This window comes from Pelophylax lessonae, assembly GCF_965119305.1.
Source record: "Pelophylax lessonae genome assembly, chromosome: 2".
Taxonomy (NCBI): Eukaryota; Metazoa; Chordata; class Amphibia; order Anura; family Ranidae; genus Pelophylax; species Pelophylax lessonae.
The window spans coordinates 575,442,682-575,469,067 of NC_138769.1; the positions used below are offsets into that span (position 1 = coordinate 575,442,682).

The 26,386-nt window shown below is 42.9% G+C and overlaps 1 protein-coding gene across 1 annotated transcript in view; it reads left to right on the plus strand.

Moving 5' to 3' along the window:
* The window catches only part of LOC309547301 (uncharacterized protein), a 137,480-nt gene that overhangs the window by 94,274 nt on the left and 16,820 nt on the right, over positions 1-26,386 (plus strand). The window contains exons 2-4 of the mRNA XM_082247134.1: positions 401-562; positions 12,049-12,164; positions 23,994-24,099. Coding sequence (XP_082103260.1) covers positions 401-562; positions 12,049-12,164; positions 23,994-24,099 — 384 coding nt within the window. The remainder of the gene's footprint in view (positions 1-400; positions 563-12,048; positions 12,165-23,993; positions 24,100-26,386) is intronic.

Sequence of the window (26,386 nt, forward strand, 5' to 3'; positions counted from 1 at the left end):
GAAATGCAATGCAGCTCACCATCCAAATAACAACATTCCTACAGTAAAGCATGGAGGTGGTAATATCCTGTTATGGGGTGTTTTTCTGCAGCAGGGACTGGAGCACTTGTCAGGATAGAAGAAAAATGCATGGGGCAAAATGCCATTAAAATCTCAAGGAAAATCTGCCGCCCTCTGCCAGAAAGTTGTTAATAGGAAGAAGATTACCGTCCAACATGACAATGACCCAAAGCACACAGCTAAAATGACCACACAGTGGTTGAAGAACAAAAAGCAACTAAATGTTAATATTTTAAAGGGGGGGGGGGGAGGATTATTTTCTTTACTCAATATATATATTGGTTCAGTTCTATAAATGCAAATTCAGGATGTAAGTTTGGCTTTCATAATCTTTTATCAGGGGATGATCATCAAGCAAAGCTAATAGAAGACATGGAAATATCAGCCAAAAGTGAAGTGGATGGAGAAGAGACGAAATCCATGTCCTCGCCAATGTCGCCATCTTCGGTAGTCCCTATATCATCTCCAGTTGATACTGATGGATGTGTCATACATCCAGAAGGTGAGTTCTTGCCATTAGCTATTTTTCCCTATAGTTGCAGTTACCCACACAATGTGTTTCAATGCTTGCTATTTCACAGGATCTAGTGTTTTCAGTTTGCTTAATCGATACTCAAAGCATGTATTATCTCTGCAGGGCTGAAGAATCCATTAGCTTAGCTATGCATACTATGAAAAAAAAAAAGCAATTAATTCAAAAATACTTCTAGGGTAAATTTTTCTCAGGCTCGTAGGATAGGAGAAATTGCAACAAAAAAAAAAAAAAACAGAAGGTCAAGCTGAGTTTATAATGAGACAATCATTGCAAAAGTATGCTGACTTTTTCATATGAAGGACTGTTAGTTGTGAACTTTTCTTTGAAGTGTCTGTTGATCCTGCCAGAAATCATTAAAGCTCCTAACCACCTGTGCACTTTCCGGTAGTGCACTGAAATATGAAGCAGTTTTATCAGCCATGTCCTGTTCCCCACTCTGAAATATAGAACACCTCTCCCTATGCTATGTAGATAAGAAAAGAGTAGGGTGTTCTGTGGACCAGTAAATGAGAACTGCACAGGGCTGATAATACTTTCTGGGATTCACATGGGGAAAGGTTGATGAATTGCAGAGATGTGCTGCACATGTTTTTTGTTTTATTTTTTTGCTCAAACATGTATGTTAAGTTTGGCAAGTGAGGAGTTCCAGCCCATGTTCACTTCACAGCAACTAAGAATTGTGTGAAAAAAACACTACACTTAAATAGAGTTGAGCGGACACCTGGATGTCCGTGTTCGGTGGGTTCGGCCGAACTTGAAAAAAAAGTCCGGGTCCGTGTCCCGGACTTTTGCCGAACTTTTCCCGGACACCGAACCTCATTGAAGTCAATGGGGACCCGAACTTTCAGGCACTAAAATGGCTCTAAAACACCAATGGAAAGGGCTAGAGTGCTGCAAATGGCAGCAAAACGTAGTTAAGAGCATGGCAAGTGCTCTGCAAACAAATGTGGATAGGGAAATAACTTAAAACAACAAAAAAAAAAAACAGAAAAATAAAACAATGTTCTTCATCTCTGAAGGACGAGGCCCATATGGAGTAGGAGGGAGGTTGAGGTGGTGGTGGATGTGGCGGTGTCATAGGCGTGCGCACAGGGTGTGCCGGGTGTACCTGGGCACACCCTAATCACCTATGGCACATAGCAACATAGCATTATCGCTCTGTTTGCCAGTGAGGAGATGGGAAAGATCTCCCTCGGACCTGCTCTGCTCTATTTCACTTTGCCAGCAGGGAGAGTAATGTATCGGGGCCATGTACATGTAGGCAAACACATGCATGTGTATTTAAACTTTTGGGTGCACACCCTAATGCAATAGGCTGCCCACACCTATGGGCGGTGTAGGTGGAAGCGGCGGTGGAGGAGGACCAGGGCCGGATTAAGAGCATCATGGGCTTAGTGCTGAGGATTTTGAAGGGCCTTAAGGGCTGTGCCTTGGCATGCACCCAGAGGAGGAAGGGTGCAGCCATGCATGCCTAATTCAACATGGGATGCTGTCTCTGAAGCCCATAAACACATCCATGCATCGGCAACTGTCCCTCCTTGTCCGGCCTTTGTGCTGTGTGGGGAGGTTCTGAGGGAGCTGCCTGGGGAAGCGAGCATAGAAGCCAGACTTCTGTGTTTACAAGTGACAGAAGAGCGGTAACAGTGAATATGGCCAACCCGGGGCCTATATTAAGGTAGGGGCCTGGAGCTGCAGCTCCAATAGCCCCTATGTTAATCTGGCCCTGAGGAGGACGAGGTAGCCAACACTGCTTTTTTTCAGAAATTTAAAATGAGGGTACACCCCAAAAGAGTTAGAAAGAGCAAAAATAGAACAATGGCTGGGTAAGGTCAGTATCCATCGCTATTCTGCACAAGGTACGGAAAAGTCCCGTGGGATCCATGCCTGGTTCATTTTAATGAACGTGAGCTTGTCCACATTGTCTCTGGACAGGCGGCTGCGCTTGTCTGTGATAACGCCCCCAGCCGTGCTAAATACCCGTTCAGATAATACACTGGCTGCAGGGCACGCCAGCACCTCCAAGGCGTAAAGGGCAAGCTCAGGCCATGTGCCCAATTTGGAGACCCAGAAGTTGAAGGGGGCAGACCCGTCATTCACTACATGTAGGCGTGTGCACACATACTGCTCCACCATGTTGGTGAAATGCTGCCTCCTGCTAAGACGTTCCATATGAGCTGCTGGTGCTGCTGTTTGTTGTGGCGTGCTGACAAAGCTTTTCCACATTTCGGCCATGCTAACCCTGCCTTCTGAGGTGCTGGCGGTGCCCTGGTTGCGTTGGCGACCTCTTCCTCCTCCTCCTCCTCCTCCTCCTCTGCCTTGTGCTTCCACTGTGGCCCCGCTGTCAGGTGGGAATGCCAGCAGCATCGCGTCTACCAGCGTGCGCTTGTACTCACGCATCTTGCGATTGCGCTCCAGTGAGTGAATTAAGGACGGTACGTTGTCCTTGTAATGGGGATCCAGCAGCGTGGCCACCCAGTAATCAGCACAAGTTAGAATGTGGGCAACTCGGCGGTCGTTGTGGAGACACTGCAGCATGTAATCGCTCATGTGTGGCAGGCTGCCCAGAGGCAATGAAAGGCTGTCCTCTGTGGGAGGTGTATCGTCTGTGTCCTCTGTATCCCCCCAGCCACGCACCAGTGATGGCCATGAGCTGGCCTGGGTGCCACCCTGCTGTGAACATGGTTCCATCTCCTCCTCCTCATCCTCCTCATCCTCCAGAACTGTGCCCCTGCTGGACAATTGTGTCCCTGGCGTTTGTGTGTGCAGGAACCCACCCTCGGAGCCCCTTGTGAATGACTGCCCTGAAAGCCTTGGAAATGTTACCTCTTCATCCTCCTCCTCCTCCTCATCCTGTGCCACATCCTCTTCCATCATCGCCTGAATTGTTTTTTCAAGGAGGCATAGAAGTGGTATAGTTAAGCTGACAACGGCGTCATCGGCACTGGCCATGTTGGTGGAGTACTCAAAACAGCGCAACAAGGCACACAGGTCTCGCATGGAGGCCCAGTTATTGGTGGCGAAGTGGTGCTGTTCCGCAGAGCGACTCACGCGTGCGTGCTGCAGCTGAAACTCCACTATGGCCTGCTGCTGCTCGCACAGTCTTTCCAGCATGTGCAAGGTGGAGTTCCACCTTGTGGGCACGTCACATATGAGGCGGTGAGCGGGAAGGCCGAAGTTACGCTGCAGCGCTGACAGGCGAGCAGCAGCAGGGTGAGAACGCCGAAAGTGCGCACAGACGGCCCGCACTTTCTGCAGCAGCTCTGACATAACGGGGTAGTTTTTAAGGAACCTCTACACCACCAATTTCAGCACATGCGCCAGGCAAGGGATGTGCGTCAAACCGGCTAGGCCCAGAGCTGCTATGAGATTTCGCCCGTTATCGCACACCACCAGGCCGGGCTTGAGGCTCGCTGGCAGCAACCACTCATTTGTCTGCTGTTCCATGCTCCTCCACAACTCCTGCGTGGTGTGTGGTTTTTCCCCCAAACAGGCAAGTTTTAAAACTGCCTGCTGTCGTTTACCCCTGGCCGTGCTGAAGTTGGTGGTGAAGGTGTTACGCTGTCCGGATGAGGAGGCGGTAGAGGATAAGGAAGCGGAGTAGGAGGAGTTGGGAACAGGAGGCAAACTGAAGCGCCCTGCAATCCTCGGCGGTAGAAGGAGATGCGCCAAACAAATTTAAAAAGGTGTATCTCACATGTACCGATACAGACTATCCCGCAATTTAATTTTTTACACTCAAACAGGGTGTATATTGAATAGCGGAATAGGACAAATTTTACAAAATGGTGTATCTCACACGTACAAACACAAACTAGGCCCCGATTACAATTTTTTGTACCCTAAAGGCAGGATGAGGAGTAGGAGGAGTTCGGAACAGGCAGGAGGCAGACTGAAGCACCCTCAAATCCTCGGCAGTATGAGATGCGCCCCAAAAATTGGAAAGGTGTATTTCACACGTAACGACACAGACTATCCCACAATTTAATTGTTTTTACCCAAAGGTGTAGATTGAATAGCGGAATAGAAAATATGATATCAAAAGGTGTATGTATCTCACACGTACAGAACCAGACTAGGCCCCAATTACTATTTTTTGTACCCCCAAAGGCAGGATGAGGAGTAGGAGGAGTTCGGAACAGGCAGCACCCTCAAATCTTCAGAAGTATGAGATGCACCCCAAAAATTGGAAAGGTGTATCTCACACGTACCAACACAGACTATCCCGCAATTTAATTGTTTATAACCAAAGGTTTTTATTGAATAGCGGAATAGAAAATATTATCAAAAAAAGTGTATGTATCTCACACGTACAGAACCAGACTAGGCCCCAATTACTATTTTTTGTACCCCCAAAGGCAGGATGAGGAGTAGGAGGAGTACGGAACAGGCAGCACCCTCAAATCTTCAGAAGTATGAGATGCACCCCAAAAATTGGAAAGGTGTATCTCACACGTACCAACACAGACTATCCTGCAATTTAATTGTTTATACCCAAAGGTTTTTATTGAATAGCGGTATAGAATATATTATCAAAAAAAGGTGTATGTATCTCACACGTACAGAACCAGACTAGGCCCCAATTACTATTTTTTGTACCCCCAAAGGCAGGATGAGGAGTAGGAGGAGTACGGAACAGGCAGCACCCTCAAATCTTCAGAAGTATGAGATGCACCCCAAAAATTGGAAAGGTGTATCTCACACGTACCAACACAGACTATCCCGCAATTTAATTGTTTATACCCAAAGGTTTTTATTGAATAGCGGAATAGAAAATATGATATAAAATTGGTGTGATTTATCAATAGCACATGTGAACAGCAGTGTCTTATATCATTCAACTCTGCTGCAGGCTATGGAGGGGAAAAAAAAATTCCCCTTTTAAGTTTGTAATTTTTAACTAGATTAGTGCAGACTATGACACAATTTAATTTTTTTAACCCAAGGGTGTATATTGAATAATGGAATAGAAAAAAGTGTATAATTTTTGAAATCACTCAATAATAGCACATGTGTGAACACAGCAGTGTATTATCACAGTCAGCACAGCAGCACTGAAGGAAAAACGCTGCACACAGTGACTGATAGAAAAAGACTTTTCTCCCTCCTCCTCAGTGGGCAAAAAAGATTGTTTTCACTGCACCCCACACACAGCAAAATCGATGTGGACCAGCTCTGCTGCAGGCTATGGAGGGAAAAAAAAATTCCCCTTTTAAGTTTGTAATTTTTAACTAGATTAGTACAGACTATGCCGCAATTTAATTTTTTTAACCCAAGGGTGTATATTGAATAGTGGAATAGAAAAAAGTGTATAACTTTTGAAATCTCTCAATAATAGCACATGTGAACACAGCAGTGTATTATCACAGTCAGCACAGCACAGCACTGAAGGAAAAATGCTTCACACAGTGACTGATAGAAAAAGACTTTTCTCCCTCCTCCTCAGTGGGCAAAAAAGATTGTGTTCACTGCACCCCACACAGCAAAATCGATGTGGACCACTGACACCTGCCTATCTCCAGCCTCTCCCTAAAAGGATTGATAAGATCGGTCACTGCAAACCCCCCCCCCCCCCACACACAGCAAAATCGATTGTAGAACGCTGACCCTAAAAATCAGCAGCCTCGCCCTAAAATGCCCTACAACTCGCCCTGCCTAACACACTCCGACCTGTCCCTCAATTCTATCCGGACACAAATGATTTTTAGACTTGGTCACATGCTTCAGATGGCCAATCACAGCTACTAATACATTTGTAGGCATGGCTGGGATGGCTTAAGGCACACCAGTTAAACGCTTGTTGATTGGCTGTTGAAAGCCCGCCATGAAAAGCGCGCCAATGCATACAAAACCCGGAAATAAAATGACCGAATACGGATTTTTACCCGAATATACAGTAAGGTTTTCGGGTCCGTGTTCAGGTAACAAAAATCCAATTATTCGGTACGAACACGAATAATACAGTCCATGTTCGCTCAACCCTACACTTAAAATATTTATTAAATATGGTGGTGCTAACTGCAATTTGCATTGAGTATGTGCAAAACATAGAAACCTAAATCAGCTTTCACTGTACCCACTGTAAAATGTTTTAGTAATTACAGGTTTGTATCTGATGTATCTTTTATATTATTCCACTATGTTTGTACAAATAAACCTTTATTGCAGGATGAATCAATTATGCTCAGTTTACACACCATGTTGGACTTACTAGTTTGGAAAAACCTGGCACTGCCTGCATACTTGTTGGCAGCTTTTGTATAGCCACAGCAAATGAAACCGGCATCAAAGTGGAAGACGGTGTGTGACTCTCCTAGTCATTCATCAGTAGTGTAAAATCCTATCTCCCCTTTACACACATATAGAATATATCAGAACCATCAGTATGAGAGCATATAGGATCACACTATGTAACAGCACATTTATCTCGATCAGTACAATAATACCATTGCAGGGGAATTAATGGTAGAGAATTGCCCGAAGTAGAATACCACATATTGGGTCTACTGGTAAAAGTAAGAAAGTGTGTCACCAACCAGGACAAGAAGGGAGGGTCCCATTGAAAAGTTTTTTAGTGAAGTGTGTAAGCAGCAGAATAAAATGTGGAAGAATTTAGTAGCGAGAAAAGAAAAGAGGTAATAAAGAGGTAAAAAATAAAAGGGGGGTGAAATGGAATTTAGGGGGAGGGAAGGATAGGGGTGGGGGGGTCAGTTTCTATTATTTCTTTGTATTTTTCAGAGAATTGTCTTGCGAAAACAGTCCTTTTGCTTTCTAAGAGACATTGTGAGGTCATCCCTTTTTATTTGCTGTCTCATTGGCAAACTGTAGGATCCAGGTAGGGTTTCCAGTGGAAGTGAATGCAGGTCCTAGCGACATTGATAAGATAAATCACCAAAGAGTGATGGTATTTCTGCCTGGTGGGTAAGCTAAGATGAAGGAGACAAGCTAGATTAGTTAAAAAAAACCTTACCTCCTAAGCACATGTATTGTTTGTTATGAAAATACTGATGTAATTAAAATAAAATGCATCTAAATACAAGTTTGAATGACCAGCGTGCCCCCTTTCAATGCAGAGTGACCAGCGTGCCGTGCCCCCTTTCAATGCAGAATGACCAACGTACCCCCTTTTAATGCAGAATGACCAGCAAGCCCCCTTTCAATGCAGAATGACCAGCGTGCCCCCTTTCAATGCAGAATGACCAGCGAGCCCCCGTTCAATGCAGAATGACCAACGTGCCCCCTTTCAATGCAGAGAGATCATCGTGCCCCCTTTCAATGCAGAGAGACTTACCTGCAGTGGCAGCTTCTCCACAGTTCCCCGCGTCTCTTCGAGTCCTCCCGCCTCCTCCTCGGCCAATGGCATGCGTTCGCCTTTCAGCCAATCGGGAAGCGGGTCTTAGACCTGCTTCCTGAATGGCCAGGAGGAGGATCCGTGTGACAATAGCGAATTTTCATTTGCTATTGTCACACAATGGGTGGGCTCAGGGCGCACACCACTAGATGGAAAGCAGGCTTAGGTAAGTGTAAGGTCCACCCTTTTTTTAAGCCTATTAGAGCCTCTGGCTCTAATCAGGTGATTAAAAAAAAAAAAAAACTCACTCTGTGACAGCGCCAGGCTGCTGACTCACTCGCTGCTAAACTGACTGAGCAGTGAGGAGAGGCGGTATAGGCGGGGCTTGGCTTGCAGCGCCACCCCACCTTACACCAATGGATAGGTGAGGCACAGTCCAGCCCCGCCCAGCCATTTTCAACCATAGGGCGGCTGCGCTGGACATCTCCCAGCCTAAAGATGGAGGCAGCCGCAGACATTGTGTGAACTGTGTATGTCAGAGTCAGACAGACAGAGTGACACTGCGGATGCGCCCCCCCAGATGTTGCGCCCGGTGCGGCCGCCCCCCCCCCCCCCCTCTGCACCCCCCACGCTACGCCACTGCTCCCCAGGACCCTTTACCACTCCAGACTCCTAGGGCATGGAAGAGTTAGAAGATTTATGTGCAAAATGGAGAATATGTTACTTTTGTTCAGGTGATAATTGTTGAGTTAAATCCTTCTCTCGTTCTGTCAGGATAGGTTGCACATAGTTCTTGGGGGGGAGAAGTAAGTGCAGTGTACAGTAGGTAATAGAGAGGCCGTGTCTGAGTGGGAATGGGTCTTTACAGTTATGTTTGAAAGTTGAATGGTCTTGAGGGTCTGCCCATTTAGGATGTATGGAGAGTAGGAACTTAAGTGCCTGATCTGATAGGCCTACTATATGGGTAACTGAGGGTCAGTTATCAATTGGATTGCGAATATGGTTTTCCAGCGCTAGCTGCCCTAAAGTCCATTAATCATAAGACGTTTGCATGTAGGAATGGGTGGAATTTAGAGCCCAGGCAGCTTCAAGTAAAATCAGGTTTGCCAAATACCGGTAACATAGGTGACATATGGTGGTGCTAATTGCTATTTGCATTGATTATATGCAAAATTGGAAAACTCAAAGCAGCTGATCAGCTTTCACTGTACCCCAGTTGTATCAGAGACAGACTGGTTACTGCATTTTTCACATTGTCTTTGCCCAATGTTTTTTTAATGAGAAAGTAAAAATGTTTTGTCAAATTTATTTTAAATATTACACATTTGTAATTAGATGTATCATTTATAATATTCCAATATGTTTGTAAAAACAATTCTTTATTGCAGGGTGCATTAATGACATCCAGTTTACAAAAATTGTTGGGCTTCTAATATGGAAAAACCCAGCACTGTCTGCAGTGGCAGCTTGTCTGTAAGCATAGCAAATGATACCTCCAGCAGAGTGGAAGAGGGTGTGTGACTCTCCTCCGAATCATTCAGCAGTATTGTAAAATCCCATCTCCCAGTTATCCAGAAAACTTTTGTTTACCTGCTGGATGCCAATTTTAAAATATTTATATGTAACATTTCATATTTCCCTAATTTTAAAATAAATATTCAAAATTTTTATTCAAATAAGTAATCACATTTTTAAGACTGAGCATAATGATTAAGAAGAAAACTATACTGCCCTTAAAAAAAGAGTCTGTCGGTTTTAAATCATTGCTCACTATACACTTTTACTGTAGCCTGCATTAATAAGTGCCAAGAACTGGGTAATGCTTACTTAGCAGAAAGTTTTGTGACCTACAGGACCTGTACGTACCTTAAAACGAGAGTATGGGTAATTGGCCTATAAAAGCAATGTGATATAAATATTACCAGCTAAATATGTCACCAATGGAAATAACATTAGAAGTTTCAGTAGTTCCCACACGTTGCTCCCATTGCCCACACATTACTAACCGTAGCGTATAGCATCAGATGGAATATAGGACTGAATCACATTAACAAAAATAATGTTTGCACTTACTTTCTTTCTGTAAAAGCAGACTGTAGTTAACTGATGTTTCCAGTACTAGCGGTGCTGGTACATAGTAATCTGCGTTTTTGTAATGAGATCATAAAAACAAAATCTTTTTTTTTTTTTTTTTTTATATAACCTACATTTTTCATTTGCTTTTCTCTATTTTTCAAATCCAGGAAAAAAAAAAAGAAATGACAGCCTTGCTTTGTAGAAAAAAATGTAATTATCAGCAGCAGAATAAGCCATTAGCTTAGTGCTGTAAAGCAATTTAAAGTGGTTATAAAGGTAGGTTTTTTTTACCTCAATGCATTCTATAAAGGTGAAAAAACCTTATGTGTGCAGCTAACTCCCCCAGCCCCCCTTATATTTACCTGAGCCCAATCTCAATCCAGCAATGTGCACAGAAGCAGCAGTTCCCTCTGCTTTCTCTCACCTCACAGGGCAGGTTGATAGCAGAGGGAGCCATTGGCTCCTGATGCTGTCAATCAAATCCTGTGACAAGGGAGTGAGGGGCGAGACCGAAGCACATTATCTGTGTCAATGGATGCAGACAGCTTGGCTTGGGATCACGCCTGCAGGTGTTCCAAAATAGGAAGTGACTTCCTATGGTGGTACACAGAGAACAGGAGGAGCCAGGAGTACCATCGGGTGACCACAGAAGAGGAGGATCGGGGGTTGCTCTGTGCAAAAGCATTTCATAAAGTAGTAGGTATAACATGTTTGGAATTTTTTTTTTTTTTGTTATGTTAGCTTTGCAATCACTTTATAGTGGAAGTAAAGTCCGCTTTTTGATTTTTTAAAACAGGTAAGCCTATAATAAGGCTTACCTGTTGGTAAAATTAATATCTCATGAATGTGCACTGTTTAGGAGATATTCACACTGGATGCACCTGGTGACGTCACCTTCGCATGTGCTCTGAAGGTCCGGCATACAGGGCACATGTGTGGGAGGGACGTCATTGTGGCTCCAGCCATTCATACAGCCAGAGCCTGCAAACCCAGAAGGAAGACCAGGGGAAGATGAAAGCCCTGTCAGTGGTGACAGCGTGCCGCTGGAGGGCTTTGTTCTAAGGTAAGTATTTCATACTAGCACATTATGCAATTGCCTTACAGGGGAAAGTTTTTATTTTTTATTTTTTTTACTGCCGTGGTTTACAACTGTTTTAAGCTGCTTCATGATCTGGCAATGCAAACTTTCTGACTTTTACATGGCAATGCTTAAAGGTTTTACAGGCTGAAGGCTTTTTTACCTTAATGCATTCTCTGCTTTAAGGTAAAAAACCTTCTGAGTGCAGATCCCCCTCTCTACCCCCACCCCTTACACTTACCTAAGCCTGCTTTCCATCTAGTGGTGTGCATGAGAACAGCAGCTCTCTCAGCTCTCTCCCTCCTCATAGCCTCAGAGACTGCACTGGTGTGCAGTCATGTTGAAACAGGAAGGGGCCATCCCCAAATTGTTCCCACAAAGTTGGGAGCATGAAATTGTCCAAAATGTCTTGGTATGCTGACCCCTTAAGAATTACCTTCACTGGAACTAAGGGGCCAGGCCCAGCCCCTGAAACACAACCCCACATCATAATCCCCCTCCACCAAATGATTTGGACCAGTGCACAAATAAAGGTCCATAAAGACATGGATGAGCGAGTTTGGGGTGGAAGAACTTGACTGGCCTGTACAGAGTCCTGACCACCTTTGGGATGAATTCGAGTGGAGACTGCGAGCCAGGCCTTCTCTCCAACATTAGTGCCTGATCTCACAAATGCACTTCTAGAAGAATGGTCAAACATTCCCATAGACACACTCCTAAACCTTGTGGACAGCCTTCCTAGAAGAGTTAAAAAGGGTGGGACAAATCAATATTGAACCCTACGGACTAAGACTGGGATGCCATTAAAGTTCATGTGCGTGTAAAGGCAATGCCAATACTTTTGACAATATAGTTTAAGTACCTACTTCATTAAGCAATTCAAAGGAGCCAAAATGTTTACAAAATGTCAAATTGTAGCTAGAATAATGTTTTTATACTTTAAGGAAGATTCATTTTGTTGTTTGACTGATTTTTTTTAAGCTATTCCTATTCCCTGTTATCATTTATAAGGTACTGCAGTAAAGTCCTGTATGCTATGTGGAAAGGAATACAGCTCACCTGGTTTACAGACAGACTTCTCCTGGAATATCTGTCAATGCTCGGTCATCCTAAAGGAAGACTTCCAAGTAAGTATTTGCTTCTTAATCATCCCATTTTCTCTGTATCATTCGCTTTTTCTGCTTTTTGTCAAACCGATAGAAATTAGGCACTTTCTAAATGTCTTTACATATAACATCTGTAATAGCTTTCATTCACATCATGATCCATGAAAAAGGGGGTAGGATGATATGCAATGTAATGTCTCAAGATAATAAAAAGGGATTCTACGGATAGAGTAACCGTGAAAGCGCAAATTCTTCATATTGAAATGATTAAAGAAAAGTGGAGCTGGAACCATCCTATAAAGTTCTGGAATAATTCCAAGAGTCAGGTAACTAATGTTGCTTAATTATTAAGCATTTAAATTAACTGTTTTAACAAGTGTCAGTAAATCTACATGTCCTTTGGCTCCACAAAAGTGTCTTACGCTTCCAAGCTCCGACTAACTGTCTCCTGTATAGCTTCCAGATCCCAACTACAGAATCCCAATTTGTATACCAAAACAGGAATAGCATTTCCCTGTCAGTGGAAAACAATGTTATCACAATCCAGCTCTTTAGATAATAATCATCTTTGTAGTAATTGATATTCAACAGCCAAACATTTATTAAAAATAAAGCATTTATGTATGGGTTGAAAAGTAATTGTTAAATTGTAATCATTATTAATAGGCTATTTCAGATTTCTGAAGATCAGTAATTGGCCATAAATATGATCCATCCATGTTAATATAAATTCCCACTCACCTTTCTGCCCATAAAAACACACTCTTGCCAATTATGAGATATGGGTTGTAGTAGTAGTCTCCAAACTGCGGCACTGGGGCCAGATGCAGTCGTTTGCCTGCTTTTATTTGGCCCTTGAGGCACTATTCCTGCCACTGAAACCAACAAAGGGGCACTATTCTTTCCACTGACACCAATGATGGGGCACAATTCCTTCCACTGACAACAAAAATGGGGTGTTATTCCTCCCAACGACACCAACTATTATTCCCCCTAATACCAAAGACTGGGCACTGTTTACTCCCACTGGGCACAATATGCCCCCCCTAAAGTCTGAAGGACAATAAACTGGTTCTTTCTTTAGAAAGTTTCGAGACCCCTGGTATATAGCAAGGTTTACTAAACTTCATGTGGTAGGTGTTTTGAGGTGGCTTTATGTATTACCAGTTATAGGTCATGGCATTCCTATTACATCACTCCACCCACTTTACATACTTTGGAGGCAGATGCCTGTTCACAACCACAGAAGATCCATACACAATTGGCTTTTCATGTTGGTATGATGTCTGTTCTGACTTTTTAAATGGGCTTTAGGAAAGAGTTAAGTTGCAACTTAGCCCTGGTATTCTAGAATACAATTGACTAATAGCTAAACATAAAAGAGTTGTATAAAAGTGCTGTTTTACCTGCCAAAGGATTTGTATTTCTCTCTATCCAGTCCAGAGATTGAGACTACCCTGCCAGACAGCAGTGTCAGGTTGGCGATCTGACTTTTCTCTAATTACAGTTAAGCAAGGCAGCTAGATCACCTCCTTTCCCTCAGTCTTTATTTGATAGTGCAGAAGCAACAGCAGATTACATGTGCTCATTTTGCATGTTGTTAGCACATGTGCATGTAGCAGAGGCTGATTGGCTGTTAATGCTAGCCTGCCACCTCCCACCTCCCAGTCTAATGTTCATTGGGGCTCATACCTCAAATGGTGATACTTAAACTAGTTGCATTTAAAAAAAATATATCATGATTTAATTTTAAAGAAATGAATACAGAGCTGTATTAACTGGTGATTTGATATCTGCTGTAGGTCAGCTTTTTTTTTTTTTTACCTTATGATAACCTATTATATTTTCTTAACATTCATCTTGACACCTCACAGGTGCTAACACCATGAAGATTAAATAGAAATTGATGTGTATATAGGAAGGCAGCAGGGGAAGGAAGTCACAGCTTTATTAAAGCCATTACATATTAGCAAGCTGGAAGATAATATCTACAAATCTACAAACATTTCTGCCATTAATTGAAAGCATTCCATTTAACACGCTCCATACTGTTTATTCTTATGCTACCCAAAGTGACCTTCAAACTGCCTCAACCAGAATTAGTAAAATAATATGTCACATCAGTCTTTTTTCAGTTAAAAAATATGTTCTTCCAGTGGTGGTGGATGAAGGATGTTAAGCACATATATGACCTGTTGACAATCGATGGCATCAAAACTATTCAATATTTTAAGAAAATTTTAACTTACCTAGAGGGGAAGTGTTCGGTTATATTCAAATACAACATTACATTTTTGATCTTGTCACACACTGTATTATTATATAATTATTATACAGGATTTAGATAGCGCCAACAGTTTGCGTAGTGCTTTACAATGTGAGGGAAGACAATACAGTTACAATACAATTAAATACAGGAGGAATTAGAGGGCCCTGCTCGTTAGAGCTTACAATCTGAAAGGGAGGGTCAAGTGAAACAAAAGGCAATAACCGTGGGGGATGGGCTGATGGAGAAAATGGAGGTATAGTTGTTAGGTGTGGGTAAGATAGGCTTCTCTGAAGAGGAGGGTTTTTAGATATCACCTAAAAGCTAATAGAGTAGGAGATAATTGGACAGATAAGGGTAAGGAGTTCCATAGGATTGGAGAGGCTCTGGAAAAGTGCTGGAGGCGAGCATGGGAGGAGATGACGAGGGATCTAGAGAGCAGGAGGTTTTGAGAGGAACGAAGAGAGCGTTTAGGTTGGTATTTTGAGACTAGGCTAGTGATGTAGCTGGGGGCTAAGCTGTGGATTGCTTTGTAAGATGTAGTTAGTATTTTGGATTTAATTTGTTGGGTGAGCGGAAGCCAGTGGAGGGCTTGACAGGGAGGAGCAGCGGACACTGAGCGATTGGTAAGGTGGATGAGTCTGGCGGCAGCATTCATGATGGATTGAAGGGGGGATAGCCTGTGTAGATAGCCTGTGGTTAGAAAGGGGCGTATTTGGGAGATGTTGTGGAGGTTGAGGCGGCAAGATTTGGACAGCGATTGGATGTGGGGCTTGAAGGAGAGTTCAGAGAGTTCAGAGTCCAAGACAACACCTAGGACCTTGGCATACGGGGATGGGCTGATAGTAATGCCATCGAGAGATCAGGGGAAGGGGCACTTGGTGGAGGAAAAATTATAGGCTCGGTTTTGGATGGATTGAAGTTGAGGAAGTGATGTGACATCCAGACTGATATATCTGATAGTAAATTAGTGATACGTGAGGAAACTGAGGGAGAGAGCTGAGGGGTAAATAAATAGATTTGGGTATCATCAGTGTAGAGATGGTATTGGAAGCCATGGAAGGCTATCAGCTGACCCAGAGAGGAGATCTAGATTGAAAATAGGAGGGGTCCAAGAACAGAGCCTTGGGGGACTCCAACAGAGAAGGGAAGAGGAGAGGAGAGGAGGAAGTAGAATTGTACATAACACTAAAGGTGTGGTTGGATAAGTAGGAAGATAACCAGTGAAGAGTACAGTCACGGAGACCAAAGGCTTGGAGTTTTTTGAGGAGAATAGGATGGTCAACCGTATCAAAGGCAGCAGAAAGGTCCAGGAGTAGGAGTACAGAATAGTGTCCATTGGTTTTGGCCGTTAGTAGATCATTTGTCAGTTTTAGGAGAGCAGTTTCAGTGGAGTGTTGAGGCCAAAATCCAGACTGAAGGGGATCAAGGAGGCTCTTCTCGGCAAGGAAATAGGGCATAGGTTGTTAAGATCAGTTGGGTCCAGTGAGGGCTTTTTAAGATTGGGGCTGACTAGTGCATGTTTTAGAGAGTTGGGGAAGATGCCAGAAGAGAGGGAGAAATTAAAGATGTGGGTTAGAGAGCATAGAATAGGGCCAGAGGGTGAACGTAGCATTTGCGAGGGAACAGGATCAAGAGGGCAGGTGGTTAAGTGGACGTTAGCAAGTAGTTCAGCAACCTCATCCATAGTGGTGGGGTTGAATGAGGGAAGAAGTGATCGCACCTGTGGGCATGAAGCATAAAGCATGAAAGGTATCTGAACAGCAATGATCTCCTTACGAATTGTATCAATCTTCTGTTTGAAGTTGTTGGCAATCTCCTGGGCAGTGAGTGAGTCAGAGGGAGGAGGTAGTGGAGGATGGAGTAGAGAATTAAAGGTAGCGAAGAGTTGCCGGGGGCGGGATGACAAGCTGTTAATAAGAGTGATAAAATAGGTCTGCTTGGCAGTGTGGAGACTGGAATTGTATTTTTGGAGGGCAGATTTATATTGGTTGAAATCTTTCAACCAATCCTAGACAAGTCCTAGTCTTATGCCATAGGCGCTCAAGAGCATGGCTATGCTTTTTCAGACTTCTAGTGTTATCTGTTTGCCAAGGTTGAAGGGGTCAGGCCTGATTCAGTGTCTAGTGAGGGGGGCCAGTGTGTCCAGGGAGGCTAAGAGTGAAGCGTTGTAGACAGAAGTGGCTAGGTTGGTGCAGGACAGGGGTGCGATTTTGTCATAGAGGTGGTGGGTAGCAGAGTAGAGAAGAGAAGGGAAGAGATGGCGTAGGTTTCTGCGGGTAACTGTAAGGTAGCTGAGGTGGAGAGAGTGAAACTAATAAGGTAGTGATCAGAGAGAGGGAAAGGATTGTTTGAAAGGTTGTGCGGAGTGCATAGGTGGAAGAAAACAAGGTCAAGGATATTGCCTTCAGAGTGAGTAGAAGCATGTATCCATTGCTTCAGGTCAAAGGAGGAGGTTAGACTGAGAAGTTTGGAAGTGGCAGGAGTGTTAGTATTAATAGGGATGTTGAAGTCGCCGAGAATGATTGTGGGGATTTTGGAAGAGAGAAAGTAGGGTAACCAGGCAGAGAAGTCGTCAAGAAAGGTCGATACTGGTCCAGGGGGGCGGTAGATCACAGCTATCCTTAGAGAAACAGGGGAGAAAAGACGAATGCAGTGTACCTCAAATGAGGAGAGTGACAGATAGGGAGGAGGGTGAAGTACCTGAAAGGTGCTATGTGGGGCTAGAAGGATCCCAACACCCCCTCCCTTGCGTCCATTGGGTCTGGGGGAGTGAGTCAAGAGAAGATCACCTTGGGATAGGGCAGCAGAAGAAGTAGTGTCAGATTTGTGAAGCCAGGTTTCGGTGGGGGCGAGTAGATTAAATGAGTTAGCGATAAAAAGGTCATGGAGAGAGGTGAGTTTATTATAGACAGAGCGGGCGTTCCAAAGGGCACAAGAGAAAGGGAGTCTGGTCTTGGGAAGAAGAGAGATGGGAACAAGATCGTGCTGTTTGTGGCTGCAGCCAGATGGTGCAGGGTAATGGGTGTGTTGAGTACAGGTAAATGATTGAGGCCCAGGGTTTGGGGATAGGTCTCCAGAGGTTAGGAGAAGCAGAAAGGTGAGGGTGGTAATATGTAGGGATGCACTGAAATTAAAATTCTGGGCCGAAACAGGAACCGAAAATTCAGGATGCCCTTGGCCATAAATCTAAACTGAAAATTACTTTTTTTCCCCAAATTATTTTATCAAGCAGATGTGTGTCTGTGCATACTTATCAGGTGTTTTGCCAGCAGTCAGTTTGAAGTTTTTATGAAGACTTTGTTATAGGGTACATTTTGTAGGATGATGGCTGTTTGAATTTGGTTTTATTCATAGCTGCCAAATGCATATCTTTGCCCTGTATTACAGTAAGTTTCCACCATTAACAAGAATGTTGAGTTGAGTGGAAGGTTTGTGTTTTAGACCTGCTGGCAGTGTGGGTGTCGTAGAGTCGCAGGATTGTGTGTGCATACCTACGTCAGTTGGACTCCAGTGGATCCCATAAGAGGAGGGATTGTTTAGGACAGGCAACCATTGCATGGGCAGAATTAAAACTGTCTCTTGTATTAAAATTGTAGGCAAAGAAAGTGGAAGGGATAAGTTGGTTTTGAAGGTGCATTTTTAGGCTGTTTTGTAAAATCAAGTATCTAATTGTGAGTGTCTCTACAGAGACTAAGCAATAAAGATCACACTTGTGCAATCACCATATAAACAAACATTCACATAAACAAGTGATAAAGTCAAAAAGTTATTTTATCACAATGACATTCAGTAGACATAATCAGAGGTTTATTTTAATATTGCTTTATAGTGACACTTAATGGGGAGAGAGAGAGTGAATGAAGCAGCAGTCAGCCAGATTACCTTCTGCAGCACATGGAGAGAGAGAGAGAGTGAATTAAGCAGCAGTCAGCCAGATTACCTTCCGCAGCACATGGAGAGATAGAGAGAGAGAGAGTGAATGAAGCAGCAGTCAGCCAGATTACCTTCCACAGCACATGGAGAGAGAGAGTGAATGAAGCAGCAGTCAGCCAGATTACCTTCCCCAGCACATGAAGCACAGCGGCAGCACCAGAGCACATGAAGGGAGGAGGTGGGTGGAGCCATTCTGGAGGAGGACGAGGAAGATCCTATTCCACTCTGCATGCTGGGTCCTCTCACCTCAGGACATCACTGGTTGCTAGACGCCATTCAGCTGGCCATCCTAGCAACCAGTGTAGCTCAGACAAAAGTGGCTGAGGCCCGGCAATGGAACAAAGCGGAGCGGTCAGTGGAGATACCCGCCTGACAGGGAAGTGAAGGGCACACTTCATTACAGCTATTAGCGGCCATTCATTTTCAGCATCTTTGACCCGTTTTCGGGCCGAAATGGGATAGGCCCATTTTCGGCCAAAAATTTGGGTTGCCAAAAGTTCGTGCACCACTAGTAATATGGGAGTGTGATTTATATGAAGGTACATGCCCCAGTGTCCTTGAGGTTTTGTGTGCGTGTGGATTTAGAAATAGCAGGAGATGGTGAGTGCAGTAATAAAGAGAGGACAGAAGTGAGGGTAATATATATAAGCTGTGGGGTGGAGAAGAGGGGTGAAGGAGAGAGAGTTTAAGGATAGAGAAGCTGTCAGAAGAAGTGGTAGAGAGTGCATATTACAAGGAGAGAGCGCTGAAGGGGTAAATAAGGTCACCTGCAGTCAGTACGGTGTTTATCTCAGCCTTTCCTTTGTTCATTCACTTTGTGCATTTGCTGAAGTGCAGAGTCAGAAGTGCTCCCACTTATAGAAATATCCCCACTTTGAGAAGAGAGCCCCAAAAGCAAACGTGCCCCCCTTGCAAACCACATGGTATAGAATGTTAGATCATGGAGTATAGAATGTTCAACATTCTTAACTGCTTTAGAAAACTGCTGCCTCAAGGATCCCCACTGAAAGGGCCAAGTTTTATCCCTATACATGCAACTTACTGATTCCATGGGCCCAAATAAACTCCAGTATATGGAGAAGTGGGAAAAAGACTTAGGCTAGCCATACATGTTCAATCCACTTGTACAATGTTCCTTTAGATTTACCAGAAACCATATAATATGAGGTCAAAACTAAACAATTTTCAGTTATATTTAATTAGGCAGGCCCTTGCACTACATAGTTTAAGCTAAAGCTAATGGAAAATTTTACAAGAAAATTTAAAATGTATGGCCAGCCTTAGGTAAAACCCTTGAGCAAGCAGATTGGAACAAATTATGGACAGCTACCTCAAAAAGCGCCCGTAACACACTGGTCCAGGAAACTGCATACTAGTTCTTTCATGCTGGTACAAAATGTCTGATTGCATTGCCAATTTTGTCCCAAATGCCTCCCCAATGTGATTTACGAAGTTTCAGAGAACAAGCACCTTCCTACATTTCTGGAGGCACTGCCCCAAGGCCTCCCAGTTTTGAATAAGCGTATGCAACATGCTTAGAACAAATTTAAATATCAGCCTCACTCGTAATCCATGTGAGGCTCTGCTGCATAGGCCCATTCCAGATATCCTTAAGTGGGAGTGAAAATTGATGGAGTTTGCATTTCTAGTGGCCAGGCAAGCGTTGGCTAAAGCTTGGGCACAACCAACTACCCACTTCCCAGAAATAAAACATAATGATGAGAATTATGGTATATGAAAAACTTACTACTATACCTAATGACATCCGTGCTAAATTTCTCAAGGTCTGGATCCCATGGCTGCACTACAATATCCCCATGAATCTTAATGGCCCCCTCCTCTTTTTAACGCCAGAGAGATTGGTCCGTGTGAGATTGGGGACCCCAAAAATGTCTTCTGTCCCTTACCTTTGTCCTACACACCTTTTTTCTCTCTCCCTTTGTCTTTCCTCTTCAATATTGTCTCCCCCTTTTCTCTTTTATTCTAATTAATATTGCATAACAAGGTCTTTGAAATAAATTCCCCCTTCAGACCTGCACATAATTATTTCTGGATTTGCTTAAGAGAATTTCCTACATGGGCATATATCTATTACTTTAAAATACTCTAATATTCATATAAAGCTATCTGGAATAGGGATAATCGAACGGTTCGGGTCGACCATTGGTTCGACCCGAACATTGGCTGTTCGAGGTTCGGCTGAATTCCGAACTTTTTGCTGAAAAAGTTCGGAATTCGGCAACCAGAACCGACCAAAAGGCAATTGTACAGGAAATGGGCTTTAAAAGCCCGTGACTGGACCAGAACCATCAGTAAAAGCCAATTGAGGGGGCAGGAGAATGCTAGGAATGTGATTGGAGTGACTAGGGGGTCCATAGGCCAATCATTAGTGAATACGCCCCCCAGTATATAAGATAGCCCCCGCCAAATTCCTAGCATTGTTATACTGGACATGGAAGAGAGTGGAAGCAGTTCTGTGACTTCTGCTACAAAGTGTCATTTAGCAATTTTTATTGTGAGGAAAGGGATATCTAGTGTAGTTAGGGTGCTATTTTCCACTATAGTTAGTTTTAATAATCTAGTTTCTGTAGGGAAAGTTTTAAGTGTAAAGGGACCGTAGTGTAGTGTAGGGTTAACTGACTCTGACTGCTAAGGCAGGGTGACAAAACCCTTCCATATCAGGGTGACCGCTATAGAGAAAAGATTGTTTCTCTTGGGTCACTTTCAGAACAGCGATAAGGCTTCTCGCCTGTCAGCCTGCTTTTTGCTGCAAGCGTTTATAGGGCTTTTTTGAGGAGATGTTTGGAGTCAGGCATGACATCTGAACTTCTGTGTAGGGGTATATATACATACACCCATGTATGTATATATACACATACACATATATAGGTGTGAAAGGAGCAGAACACTATGCTTGCGCTAATGAAATAATGAACACCAATATGTCTCCGCTCCTATCACACCTAAATATGTGTATGTGTAAAATACATATAAGTGTGTGTGTATATAAACCCCTATACAGAAGTTCAGATGTTTTGCCTGCCTCCAAAGACCCACAAAAAATGCCTAAAAAAAAAGCCTGCAACAACACACCTGGGCATTTTTTGTGGGTATTTGGAGGCAGGCAAAACATCTGAACTTCTGTATAGGGGTATATATACACACACACACACTTATATGTATTTAACACATACACATATATAGGTGTGATAGGAGCAGAGACCTATTGGTGTTAATTATTTCATTAGCGCAAGTATAGTGTTCTGCTACTTTCACACCTATATATGTGTATGTGTATATATACATATAAGTGTGTGTGTATATATACACCCCTATAGAGAACTTCAGATGGTTTGCCTGCCTCCAAAGACCCCATAAAAAATTCCCAAAAAAAACGCCTGCGCCAAAAAAATAAAGCCCAGGTGTGTTATTGTAGGGGTTTTTTTTGGGCATTTTTTTGGGGTCTTTGGAGGCAGGCAAAACATCTGAACTTCTGTATAGGGGTATATATACACGCACACTTATATGTATTTTACAAATACACACATATAGGTGTGATAGGAGCGGAGACATATTGGTGTTCATTATTTCATTAGCGCAAGTATAGTGTTCTGCTACTTTCACACCTATATATGTGTATGTGTATATATACATATAAGTGTGTGTGTATATATACCCCTATAGAGAAGTTCAGATGTTTTGACTGCCTCCAAAGACCCCATAAAAAATGCCCAAAAAACGCCTGCGCCAAAAATAAACGCCCAGGTGTGTTATTGCAGGGGTTTTTTTTGGGCATTTTTTTGGGGTCTTTGGAGGCAGGCAAAACATCTGAACTTCTGTATAGGGGTATATATACACACACACTTATATGTATTTTACACATACACACATATAGGTGTGATAGGAGCGGAGACATATTGGTGTTCATTATTTCATTAGCGCAAGTATAGTGTTCTGCTACTTTCACACCTATATATGTGTATGTGTATATTTACATATAGGTGTGTGTATATATACCCCTATAGAGAAGTTCAGATGTTTTGCCTGCCTCGAAAGACCCCATAAAAAATGCCCAAAAAAACGCCTGCGCCAAAAAAAAACGCCCAGGTGTGTTATTGCATGGGGTTTTTTTGGGCATTTTTTTGGGGTCTTTGGAGGCAGGCAAAACATCTGAACTTCTGTATAGGGGTATATATACACACACACTTATATATATTTTACACATACACACATATAGGTGTGATAGGAGCGGAGACATATTGGTGTTCATTATTTCATTAGCGCAAGTATAGTGTTCTGCTACTTTCACACCTATATATGTGTATGTGTATATTTACATATAGGTGTGTGTATATATACCCCTATAGAGAAGTTCAGATGTTTTGCCTGCCTCCAAAGACCCCATAAAAAATGCCCAAAAAAACGCCTGCGCCAAAAAAAACGCCCAGGTGTGTTATTGCATGGGTTTTTTTTGGGCATTTTTTTGGGGTCTTTGGAGGCAGGCAAAACATCTGAACTTCTGTATAGGGGTATATATACACACACACGTATATGTATTTTACACATACACACATATAGGTGTGATAGGAGCGGAGACATATTGGTGTTCATTATTTCATTAGCGCAAGTATAGTGTTCTGCTACTTTCACACCTATATATGTGTATGTGTATATTTACATATAGGTGTGTGTATATATACCCCTATAGAGAAGTTCAGATGTTTTGCCTGCCTCCAAAGACCCCATAAAAAATGCCCAGGTGTGTTATTGCAGGCGTTTTTTTTTGGGCATTTTTTGGGGTCTTTGGAGGCAGGCAAAACATCTGAACTTCTGTATAGGGGTATATACACACACACTTATATGTATTTTACACATACACATATATAGGTGTGATAGGAGCGGAGACATATTGGTGTTCATTATTTCATTAGCGCAAATATAGTATTCTGCTACTTTCACACCTATATATGTGTATGTGTAAAATACATATAAGTGTGTGTGTATATATACCCCTACACAGAAGTTCTGATGTTATGCCTTTTTTTTTTCTGGTTCTGGACATGCTACAGAGCTGAAACTTCACAGGTACACTTTTTAGACCCCCCCCCCTGACACTAATTCCAAAGAAATCTCTTCTTTTTTTTTTCAATAATTTTTTCAATATTTGGCGCAATTTTTAAGAACTTTTTTTTGTGTGATTAATAGTCCCTGGGGCATGACCCAGAACCCTAGGCACTTTTTAGGGGCATTTATTGGGTTTTAGGGTTTCAAAATGGTGTTTTTTGATTACCAAAGTTCGGGTCCCATTGATTTCAATGGGGTTCTGAAATCCGGGCCAAACTTTCATGAAGTTCGGGTGTTCTGGTCGAACCAAACTTTTGAAAAGTTCGATCATCCCTAATCTGGAACCATCATGGCATTTCATTTATACTTGGTATCTTGTTCTTCCCATTTTGTACTTTTTCATTCTTTTCTACCTAAATGATTGCAAATGTTAAATTGTGACTTACACTTTTATTTACTGTACAACAAATGAAAAAACTCAACAAAACTTTTGTGAAATTAAAAAGACGTTGATTTCTGTATAAAACTTCTAAGCATTCCCCAATTTGACCTAGAGGAACTTTAATGTGAGATTTATATTTCAGACAACATTCAAGAATGCTGCAGAAAACCGGAAATTTAAGTGCATGGAGTGCGGAAAAGCTTTTAAATTTAAGCATCATCTGAAAGAACACACACGAATACACAGTGGTAAGTACTTACTTCAGTAGGTTTGGATTTATGTTGACATTTATGTTAGGAGGTGGATTTAGCATATCACCTTCTAGGGGCCAAGGACCTTGCTGCAAGCCATTAAGTAGAGCGCTAACTCACTGTTCTGTGCAGGCATTTCACTTTCAGGCCGGAAGTCTTTCGTCCTGCACTTAGCATTTGCAAACTCTTTAACTGACTCATCAAACTACATCATCTTGAGGCCAGTGCTCTTAACAGCCAGTAGGCACAGAGCACTTAGTCTTTCATGGGTCATCGAATTTCTCAGATTATTCTTTTTAGTGCCAATTTGCTGATCGACCTTTCTCCCAAACAACTAGTGACTATCGTGCTAAAATATATTCTAAGAGCTACATTAACACCTGGAAAGGTATCAGCAAGCCCTTCAGAATGTAATAAAACTGCCTGTTAAGATGGAGTGACACATCACTGGACCTTGGCAAAGACTGTATACCAGACACACGCTACTGAAGTCTCGAAGGAAAATACATTTCATTTTTTTTATAAAGGAAGTCTGGGGCCCCCTCTGGCAAGGGGTCCTGGCATGATTTCCCCTTTTGCCCCCCCCCCCCCTATAAATCTGACACTGACTCTTTAGCGTTTTGAGTAGTTAATGCTGAGTATGTCCTATATTCCAGCAGCCCTCTCCAATCTTCACTGTATTTGACACATTACACCCGAGAGCACAGTACAGGAGCCTCCATACTACTGAACAGCAAGGCCTTGCATAATGTGACTACAGGCCCTGTCCCTAGACAAATCTTGTACCGCAGCAGGCTCCAAGATGGTAACCAAGACTGCTCCCTCACCACCAGGGTCCCCATAACCCCCCGCCATCACCCGCTTCCTCTGCTTGCTGGCCACTACTCCTTCCTTACCATCTACCTTCACAACCCTAAAGGTTTACTGACTATTCACTGTTTGCACATATCCACATGGGGTAACTTGATACACCTGATTTCACTTGAGCTCCCAAACTGGTGGGTAAATATGGCTAGGATTCTAAGAGAAAAGTTTTTTCCTAAACATGAATACATCAGATCATCATCCATCACATCATGTATCCATACACATATAATCGATAGGCCTACAACTACTCTCCAATTTTAATTCAGGTAGATTGGCTGTGCTGCTACATATACTATCCCTAGTGGTGCATACATAGATGGTGATGCCCATACCTTAGAAATAGTAGTCCATTGCAAAAAAAGTAAATGACACATGGTTGCCCTAAAGAACAGGTCCCATTGAAGGGTGCTGCGGCCTGAAGAATAGCTACATGATGATACAGGTTCTCCCACACCGGACTCTCCCTCCACAAGGTCGGCTCCCCTGCATTTATGCTCTTCACAAGGGGAAGTAACTAGACATACGCAGAATGGAAAAATTAGTTTAGTTTTGGATATATTAGTTATGTTAGTAATTTTTTTTCGTTTGGGAATTCGTTTAGTGTCGTTTCGGAATTCATTAAATTTCAATTTGTTTTCATTACATTTAGATTATTCATTTTCTAACAAATTCCAAATTTTTAGAACGATTGGAATTCGGATAGGTAGAAGAATGATCGACCAATTCAAATTCAGTGTGAAGAATAGTTGATTGTTAAGCAGCGGGTCGGGAAGCCAGCCGCCGCATCCTTAACAACCGATGACATATCAGCTGTCAGCGGGCTTCCCCACTGACAGCTGAATGTAAACAAAACAATGCCGGCAATAGAAAAATCACAAAAAAAACTGAGTACCCCCCCCCCCCCCCAAACCATACCAACAGGCCTTTCGGGTCTGGTATGGATTCTAAAGGAAAACCCACGCAAAAAAAAATACAGTGTACCCCCACAAAATACATACCAGACCTTTATGTGAGCATGCAGCCCGGCAAGCCAGGAAAGGGTAGAATACCAGCGAGCGTCCCCTCCCCTCCTGAGCCATACCAGGCCACATGCCCTCAACATGGGGGGGGCTCTCCAGAGCCACCCCTTGCCCCAAAGCACCTTGTCCCCATGTTGATGGGGACAAGGGATTTCTTCCCCGCAACCCTGGGTGGTGGTTGTGTTGGTCTGGGGGCTTATTGGAGACTTGAAGCCCCATATCCCCCCGCCTCTATGTGAATGAGTATGGGGTATATAGTAAAAACAGTAAAATTAGCGCAGGCACTCTAAACTTGGTGAACCATCAATATATAAGATAATCACTTGATATTGTATAAAAAATCACTTGGTAATATATAAATTATTATCATTATCATTATCTTATATATTGATGGTTCA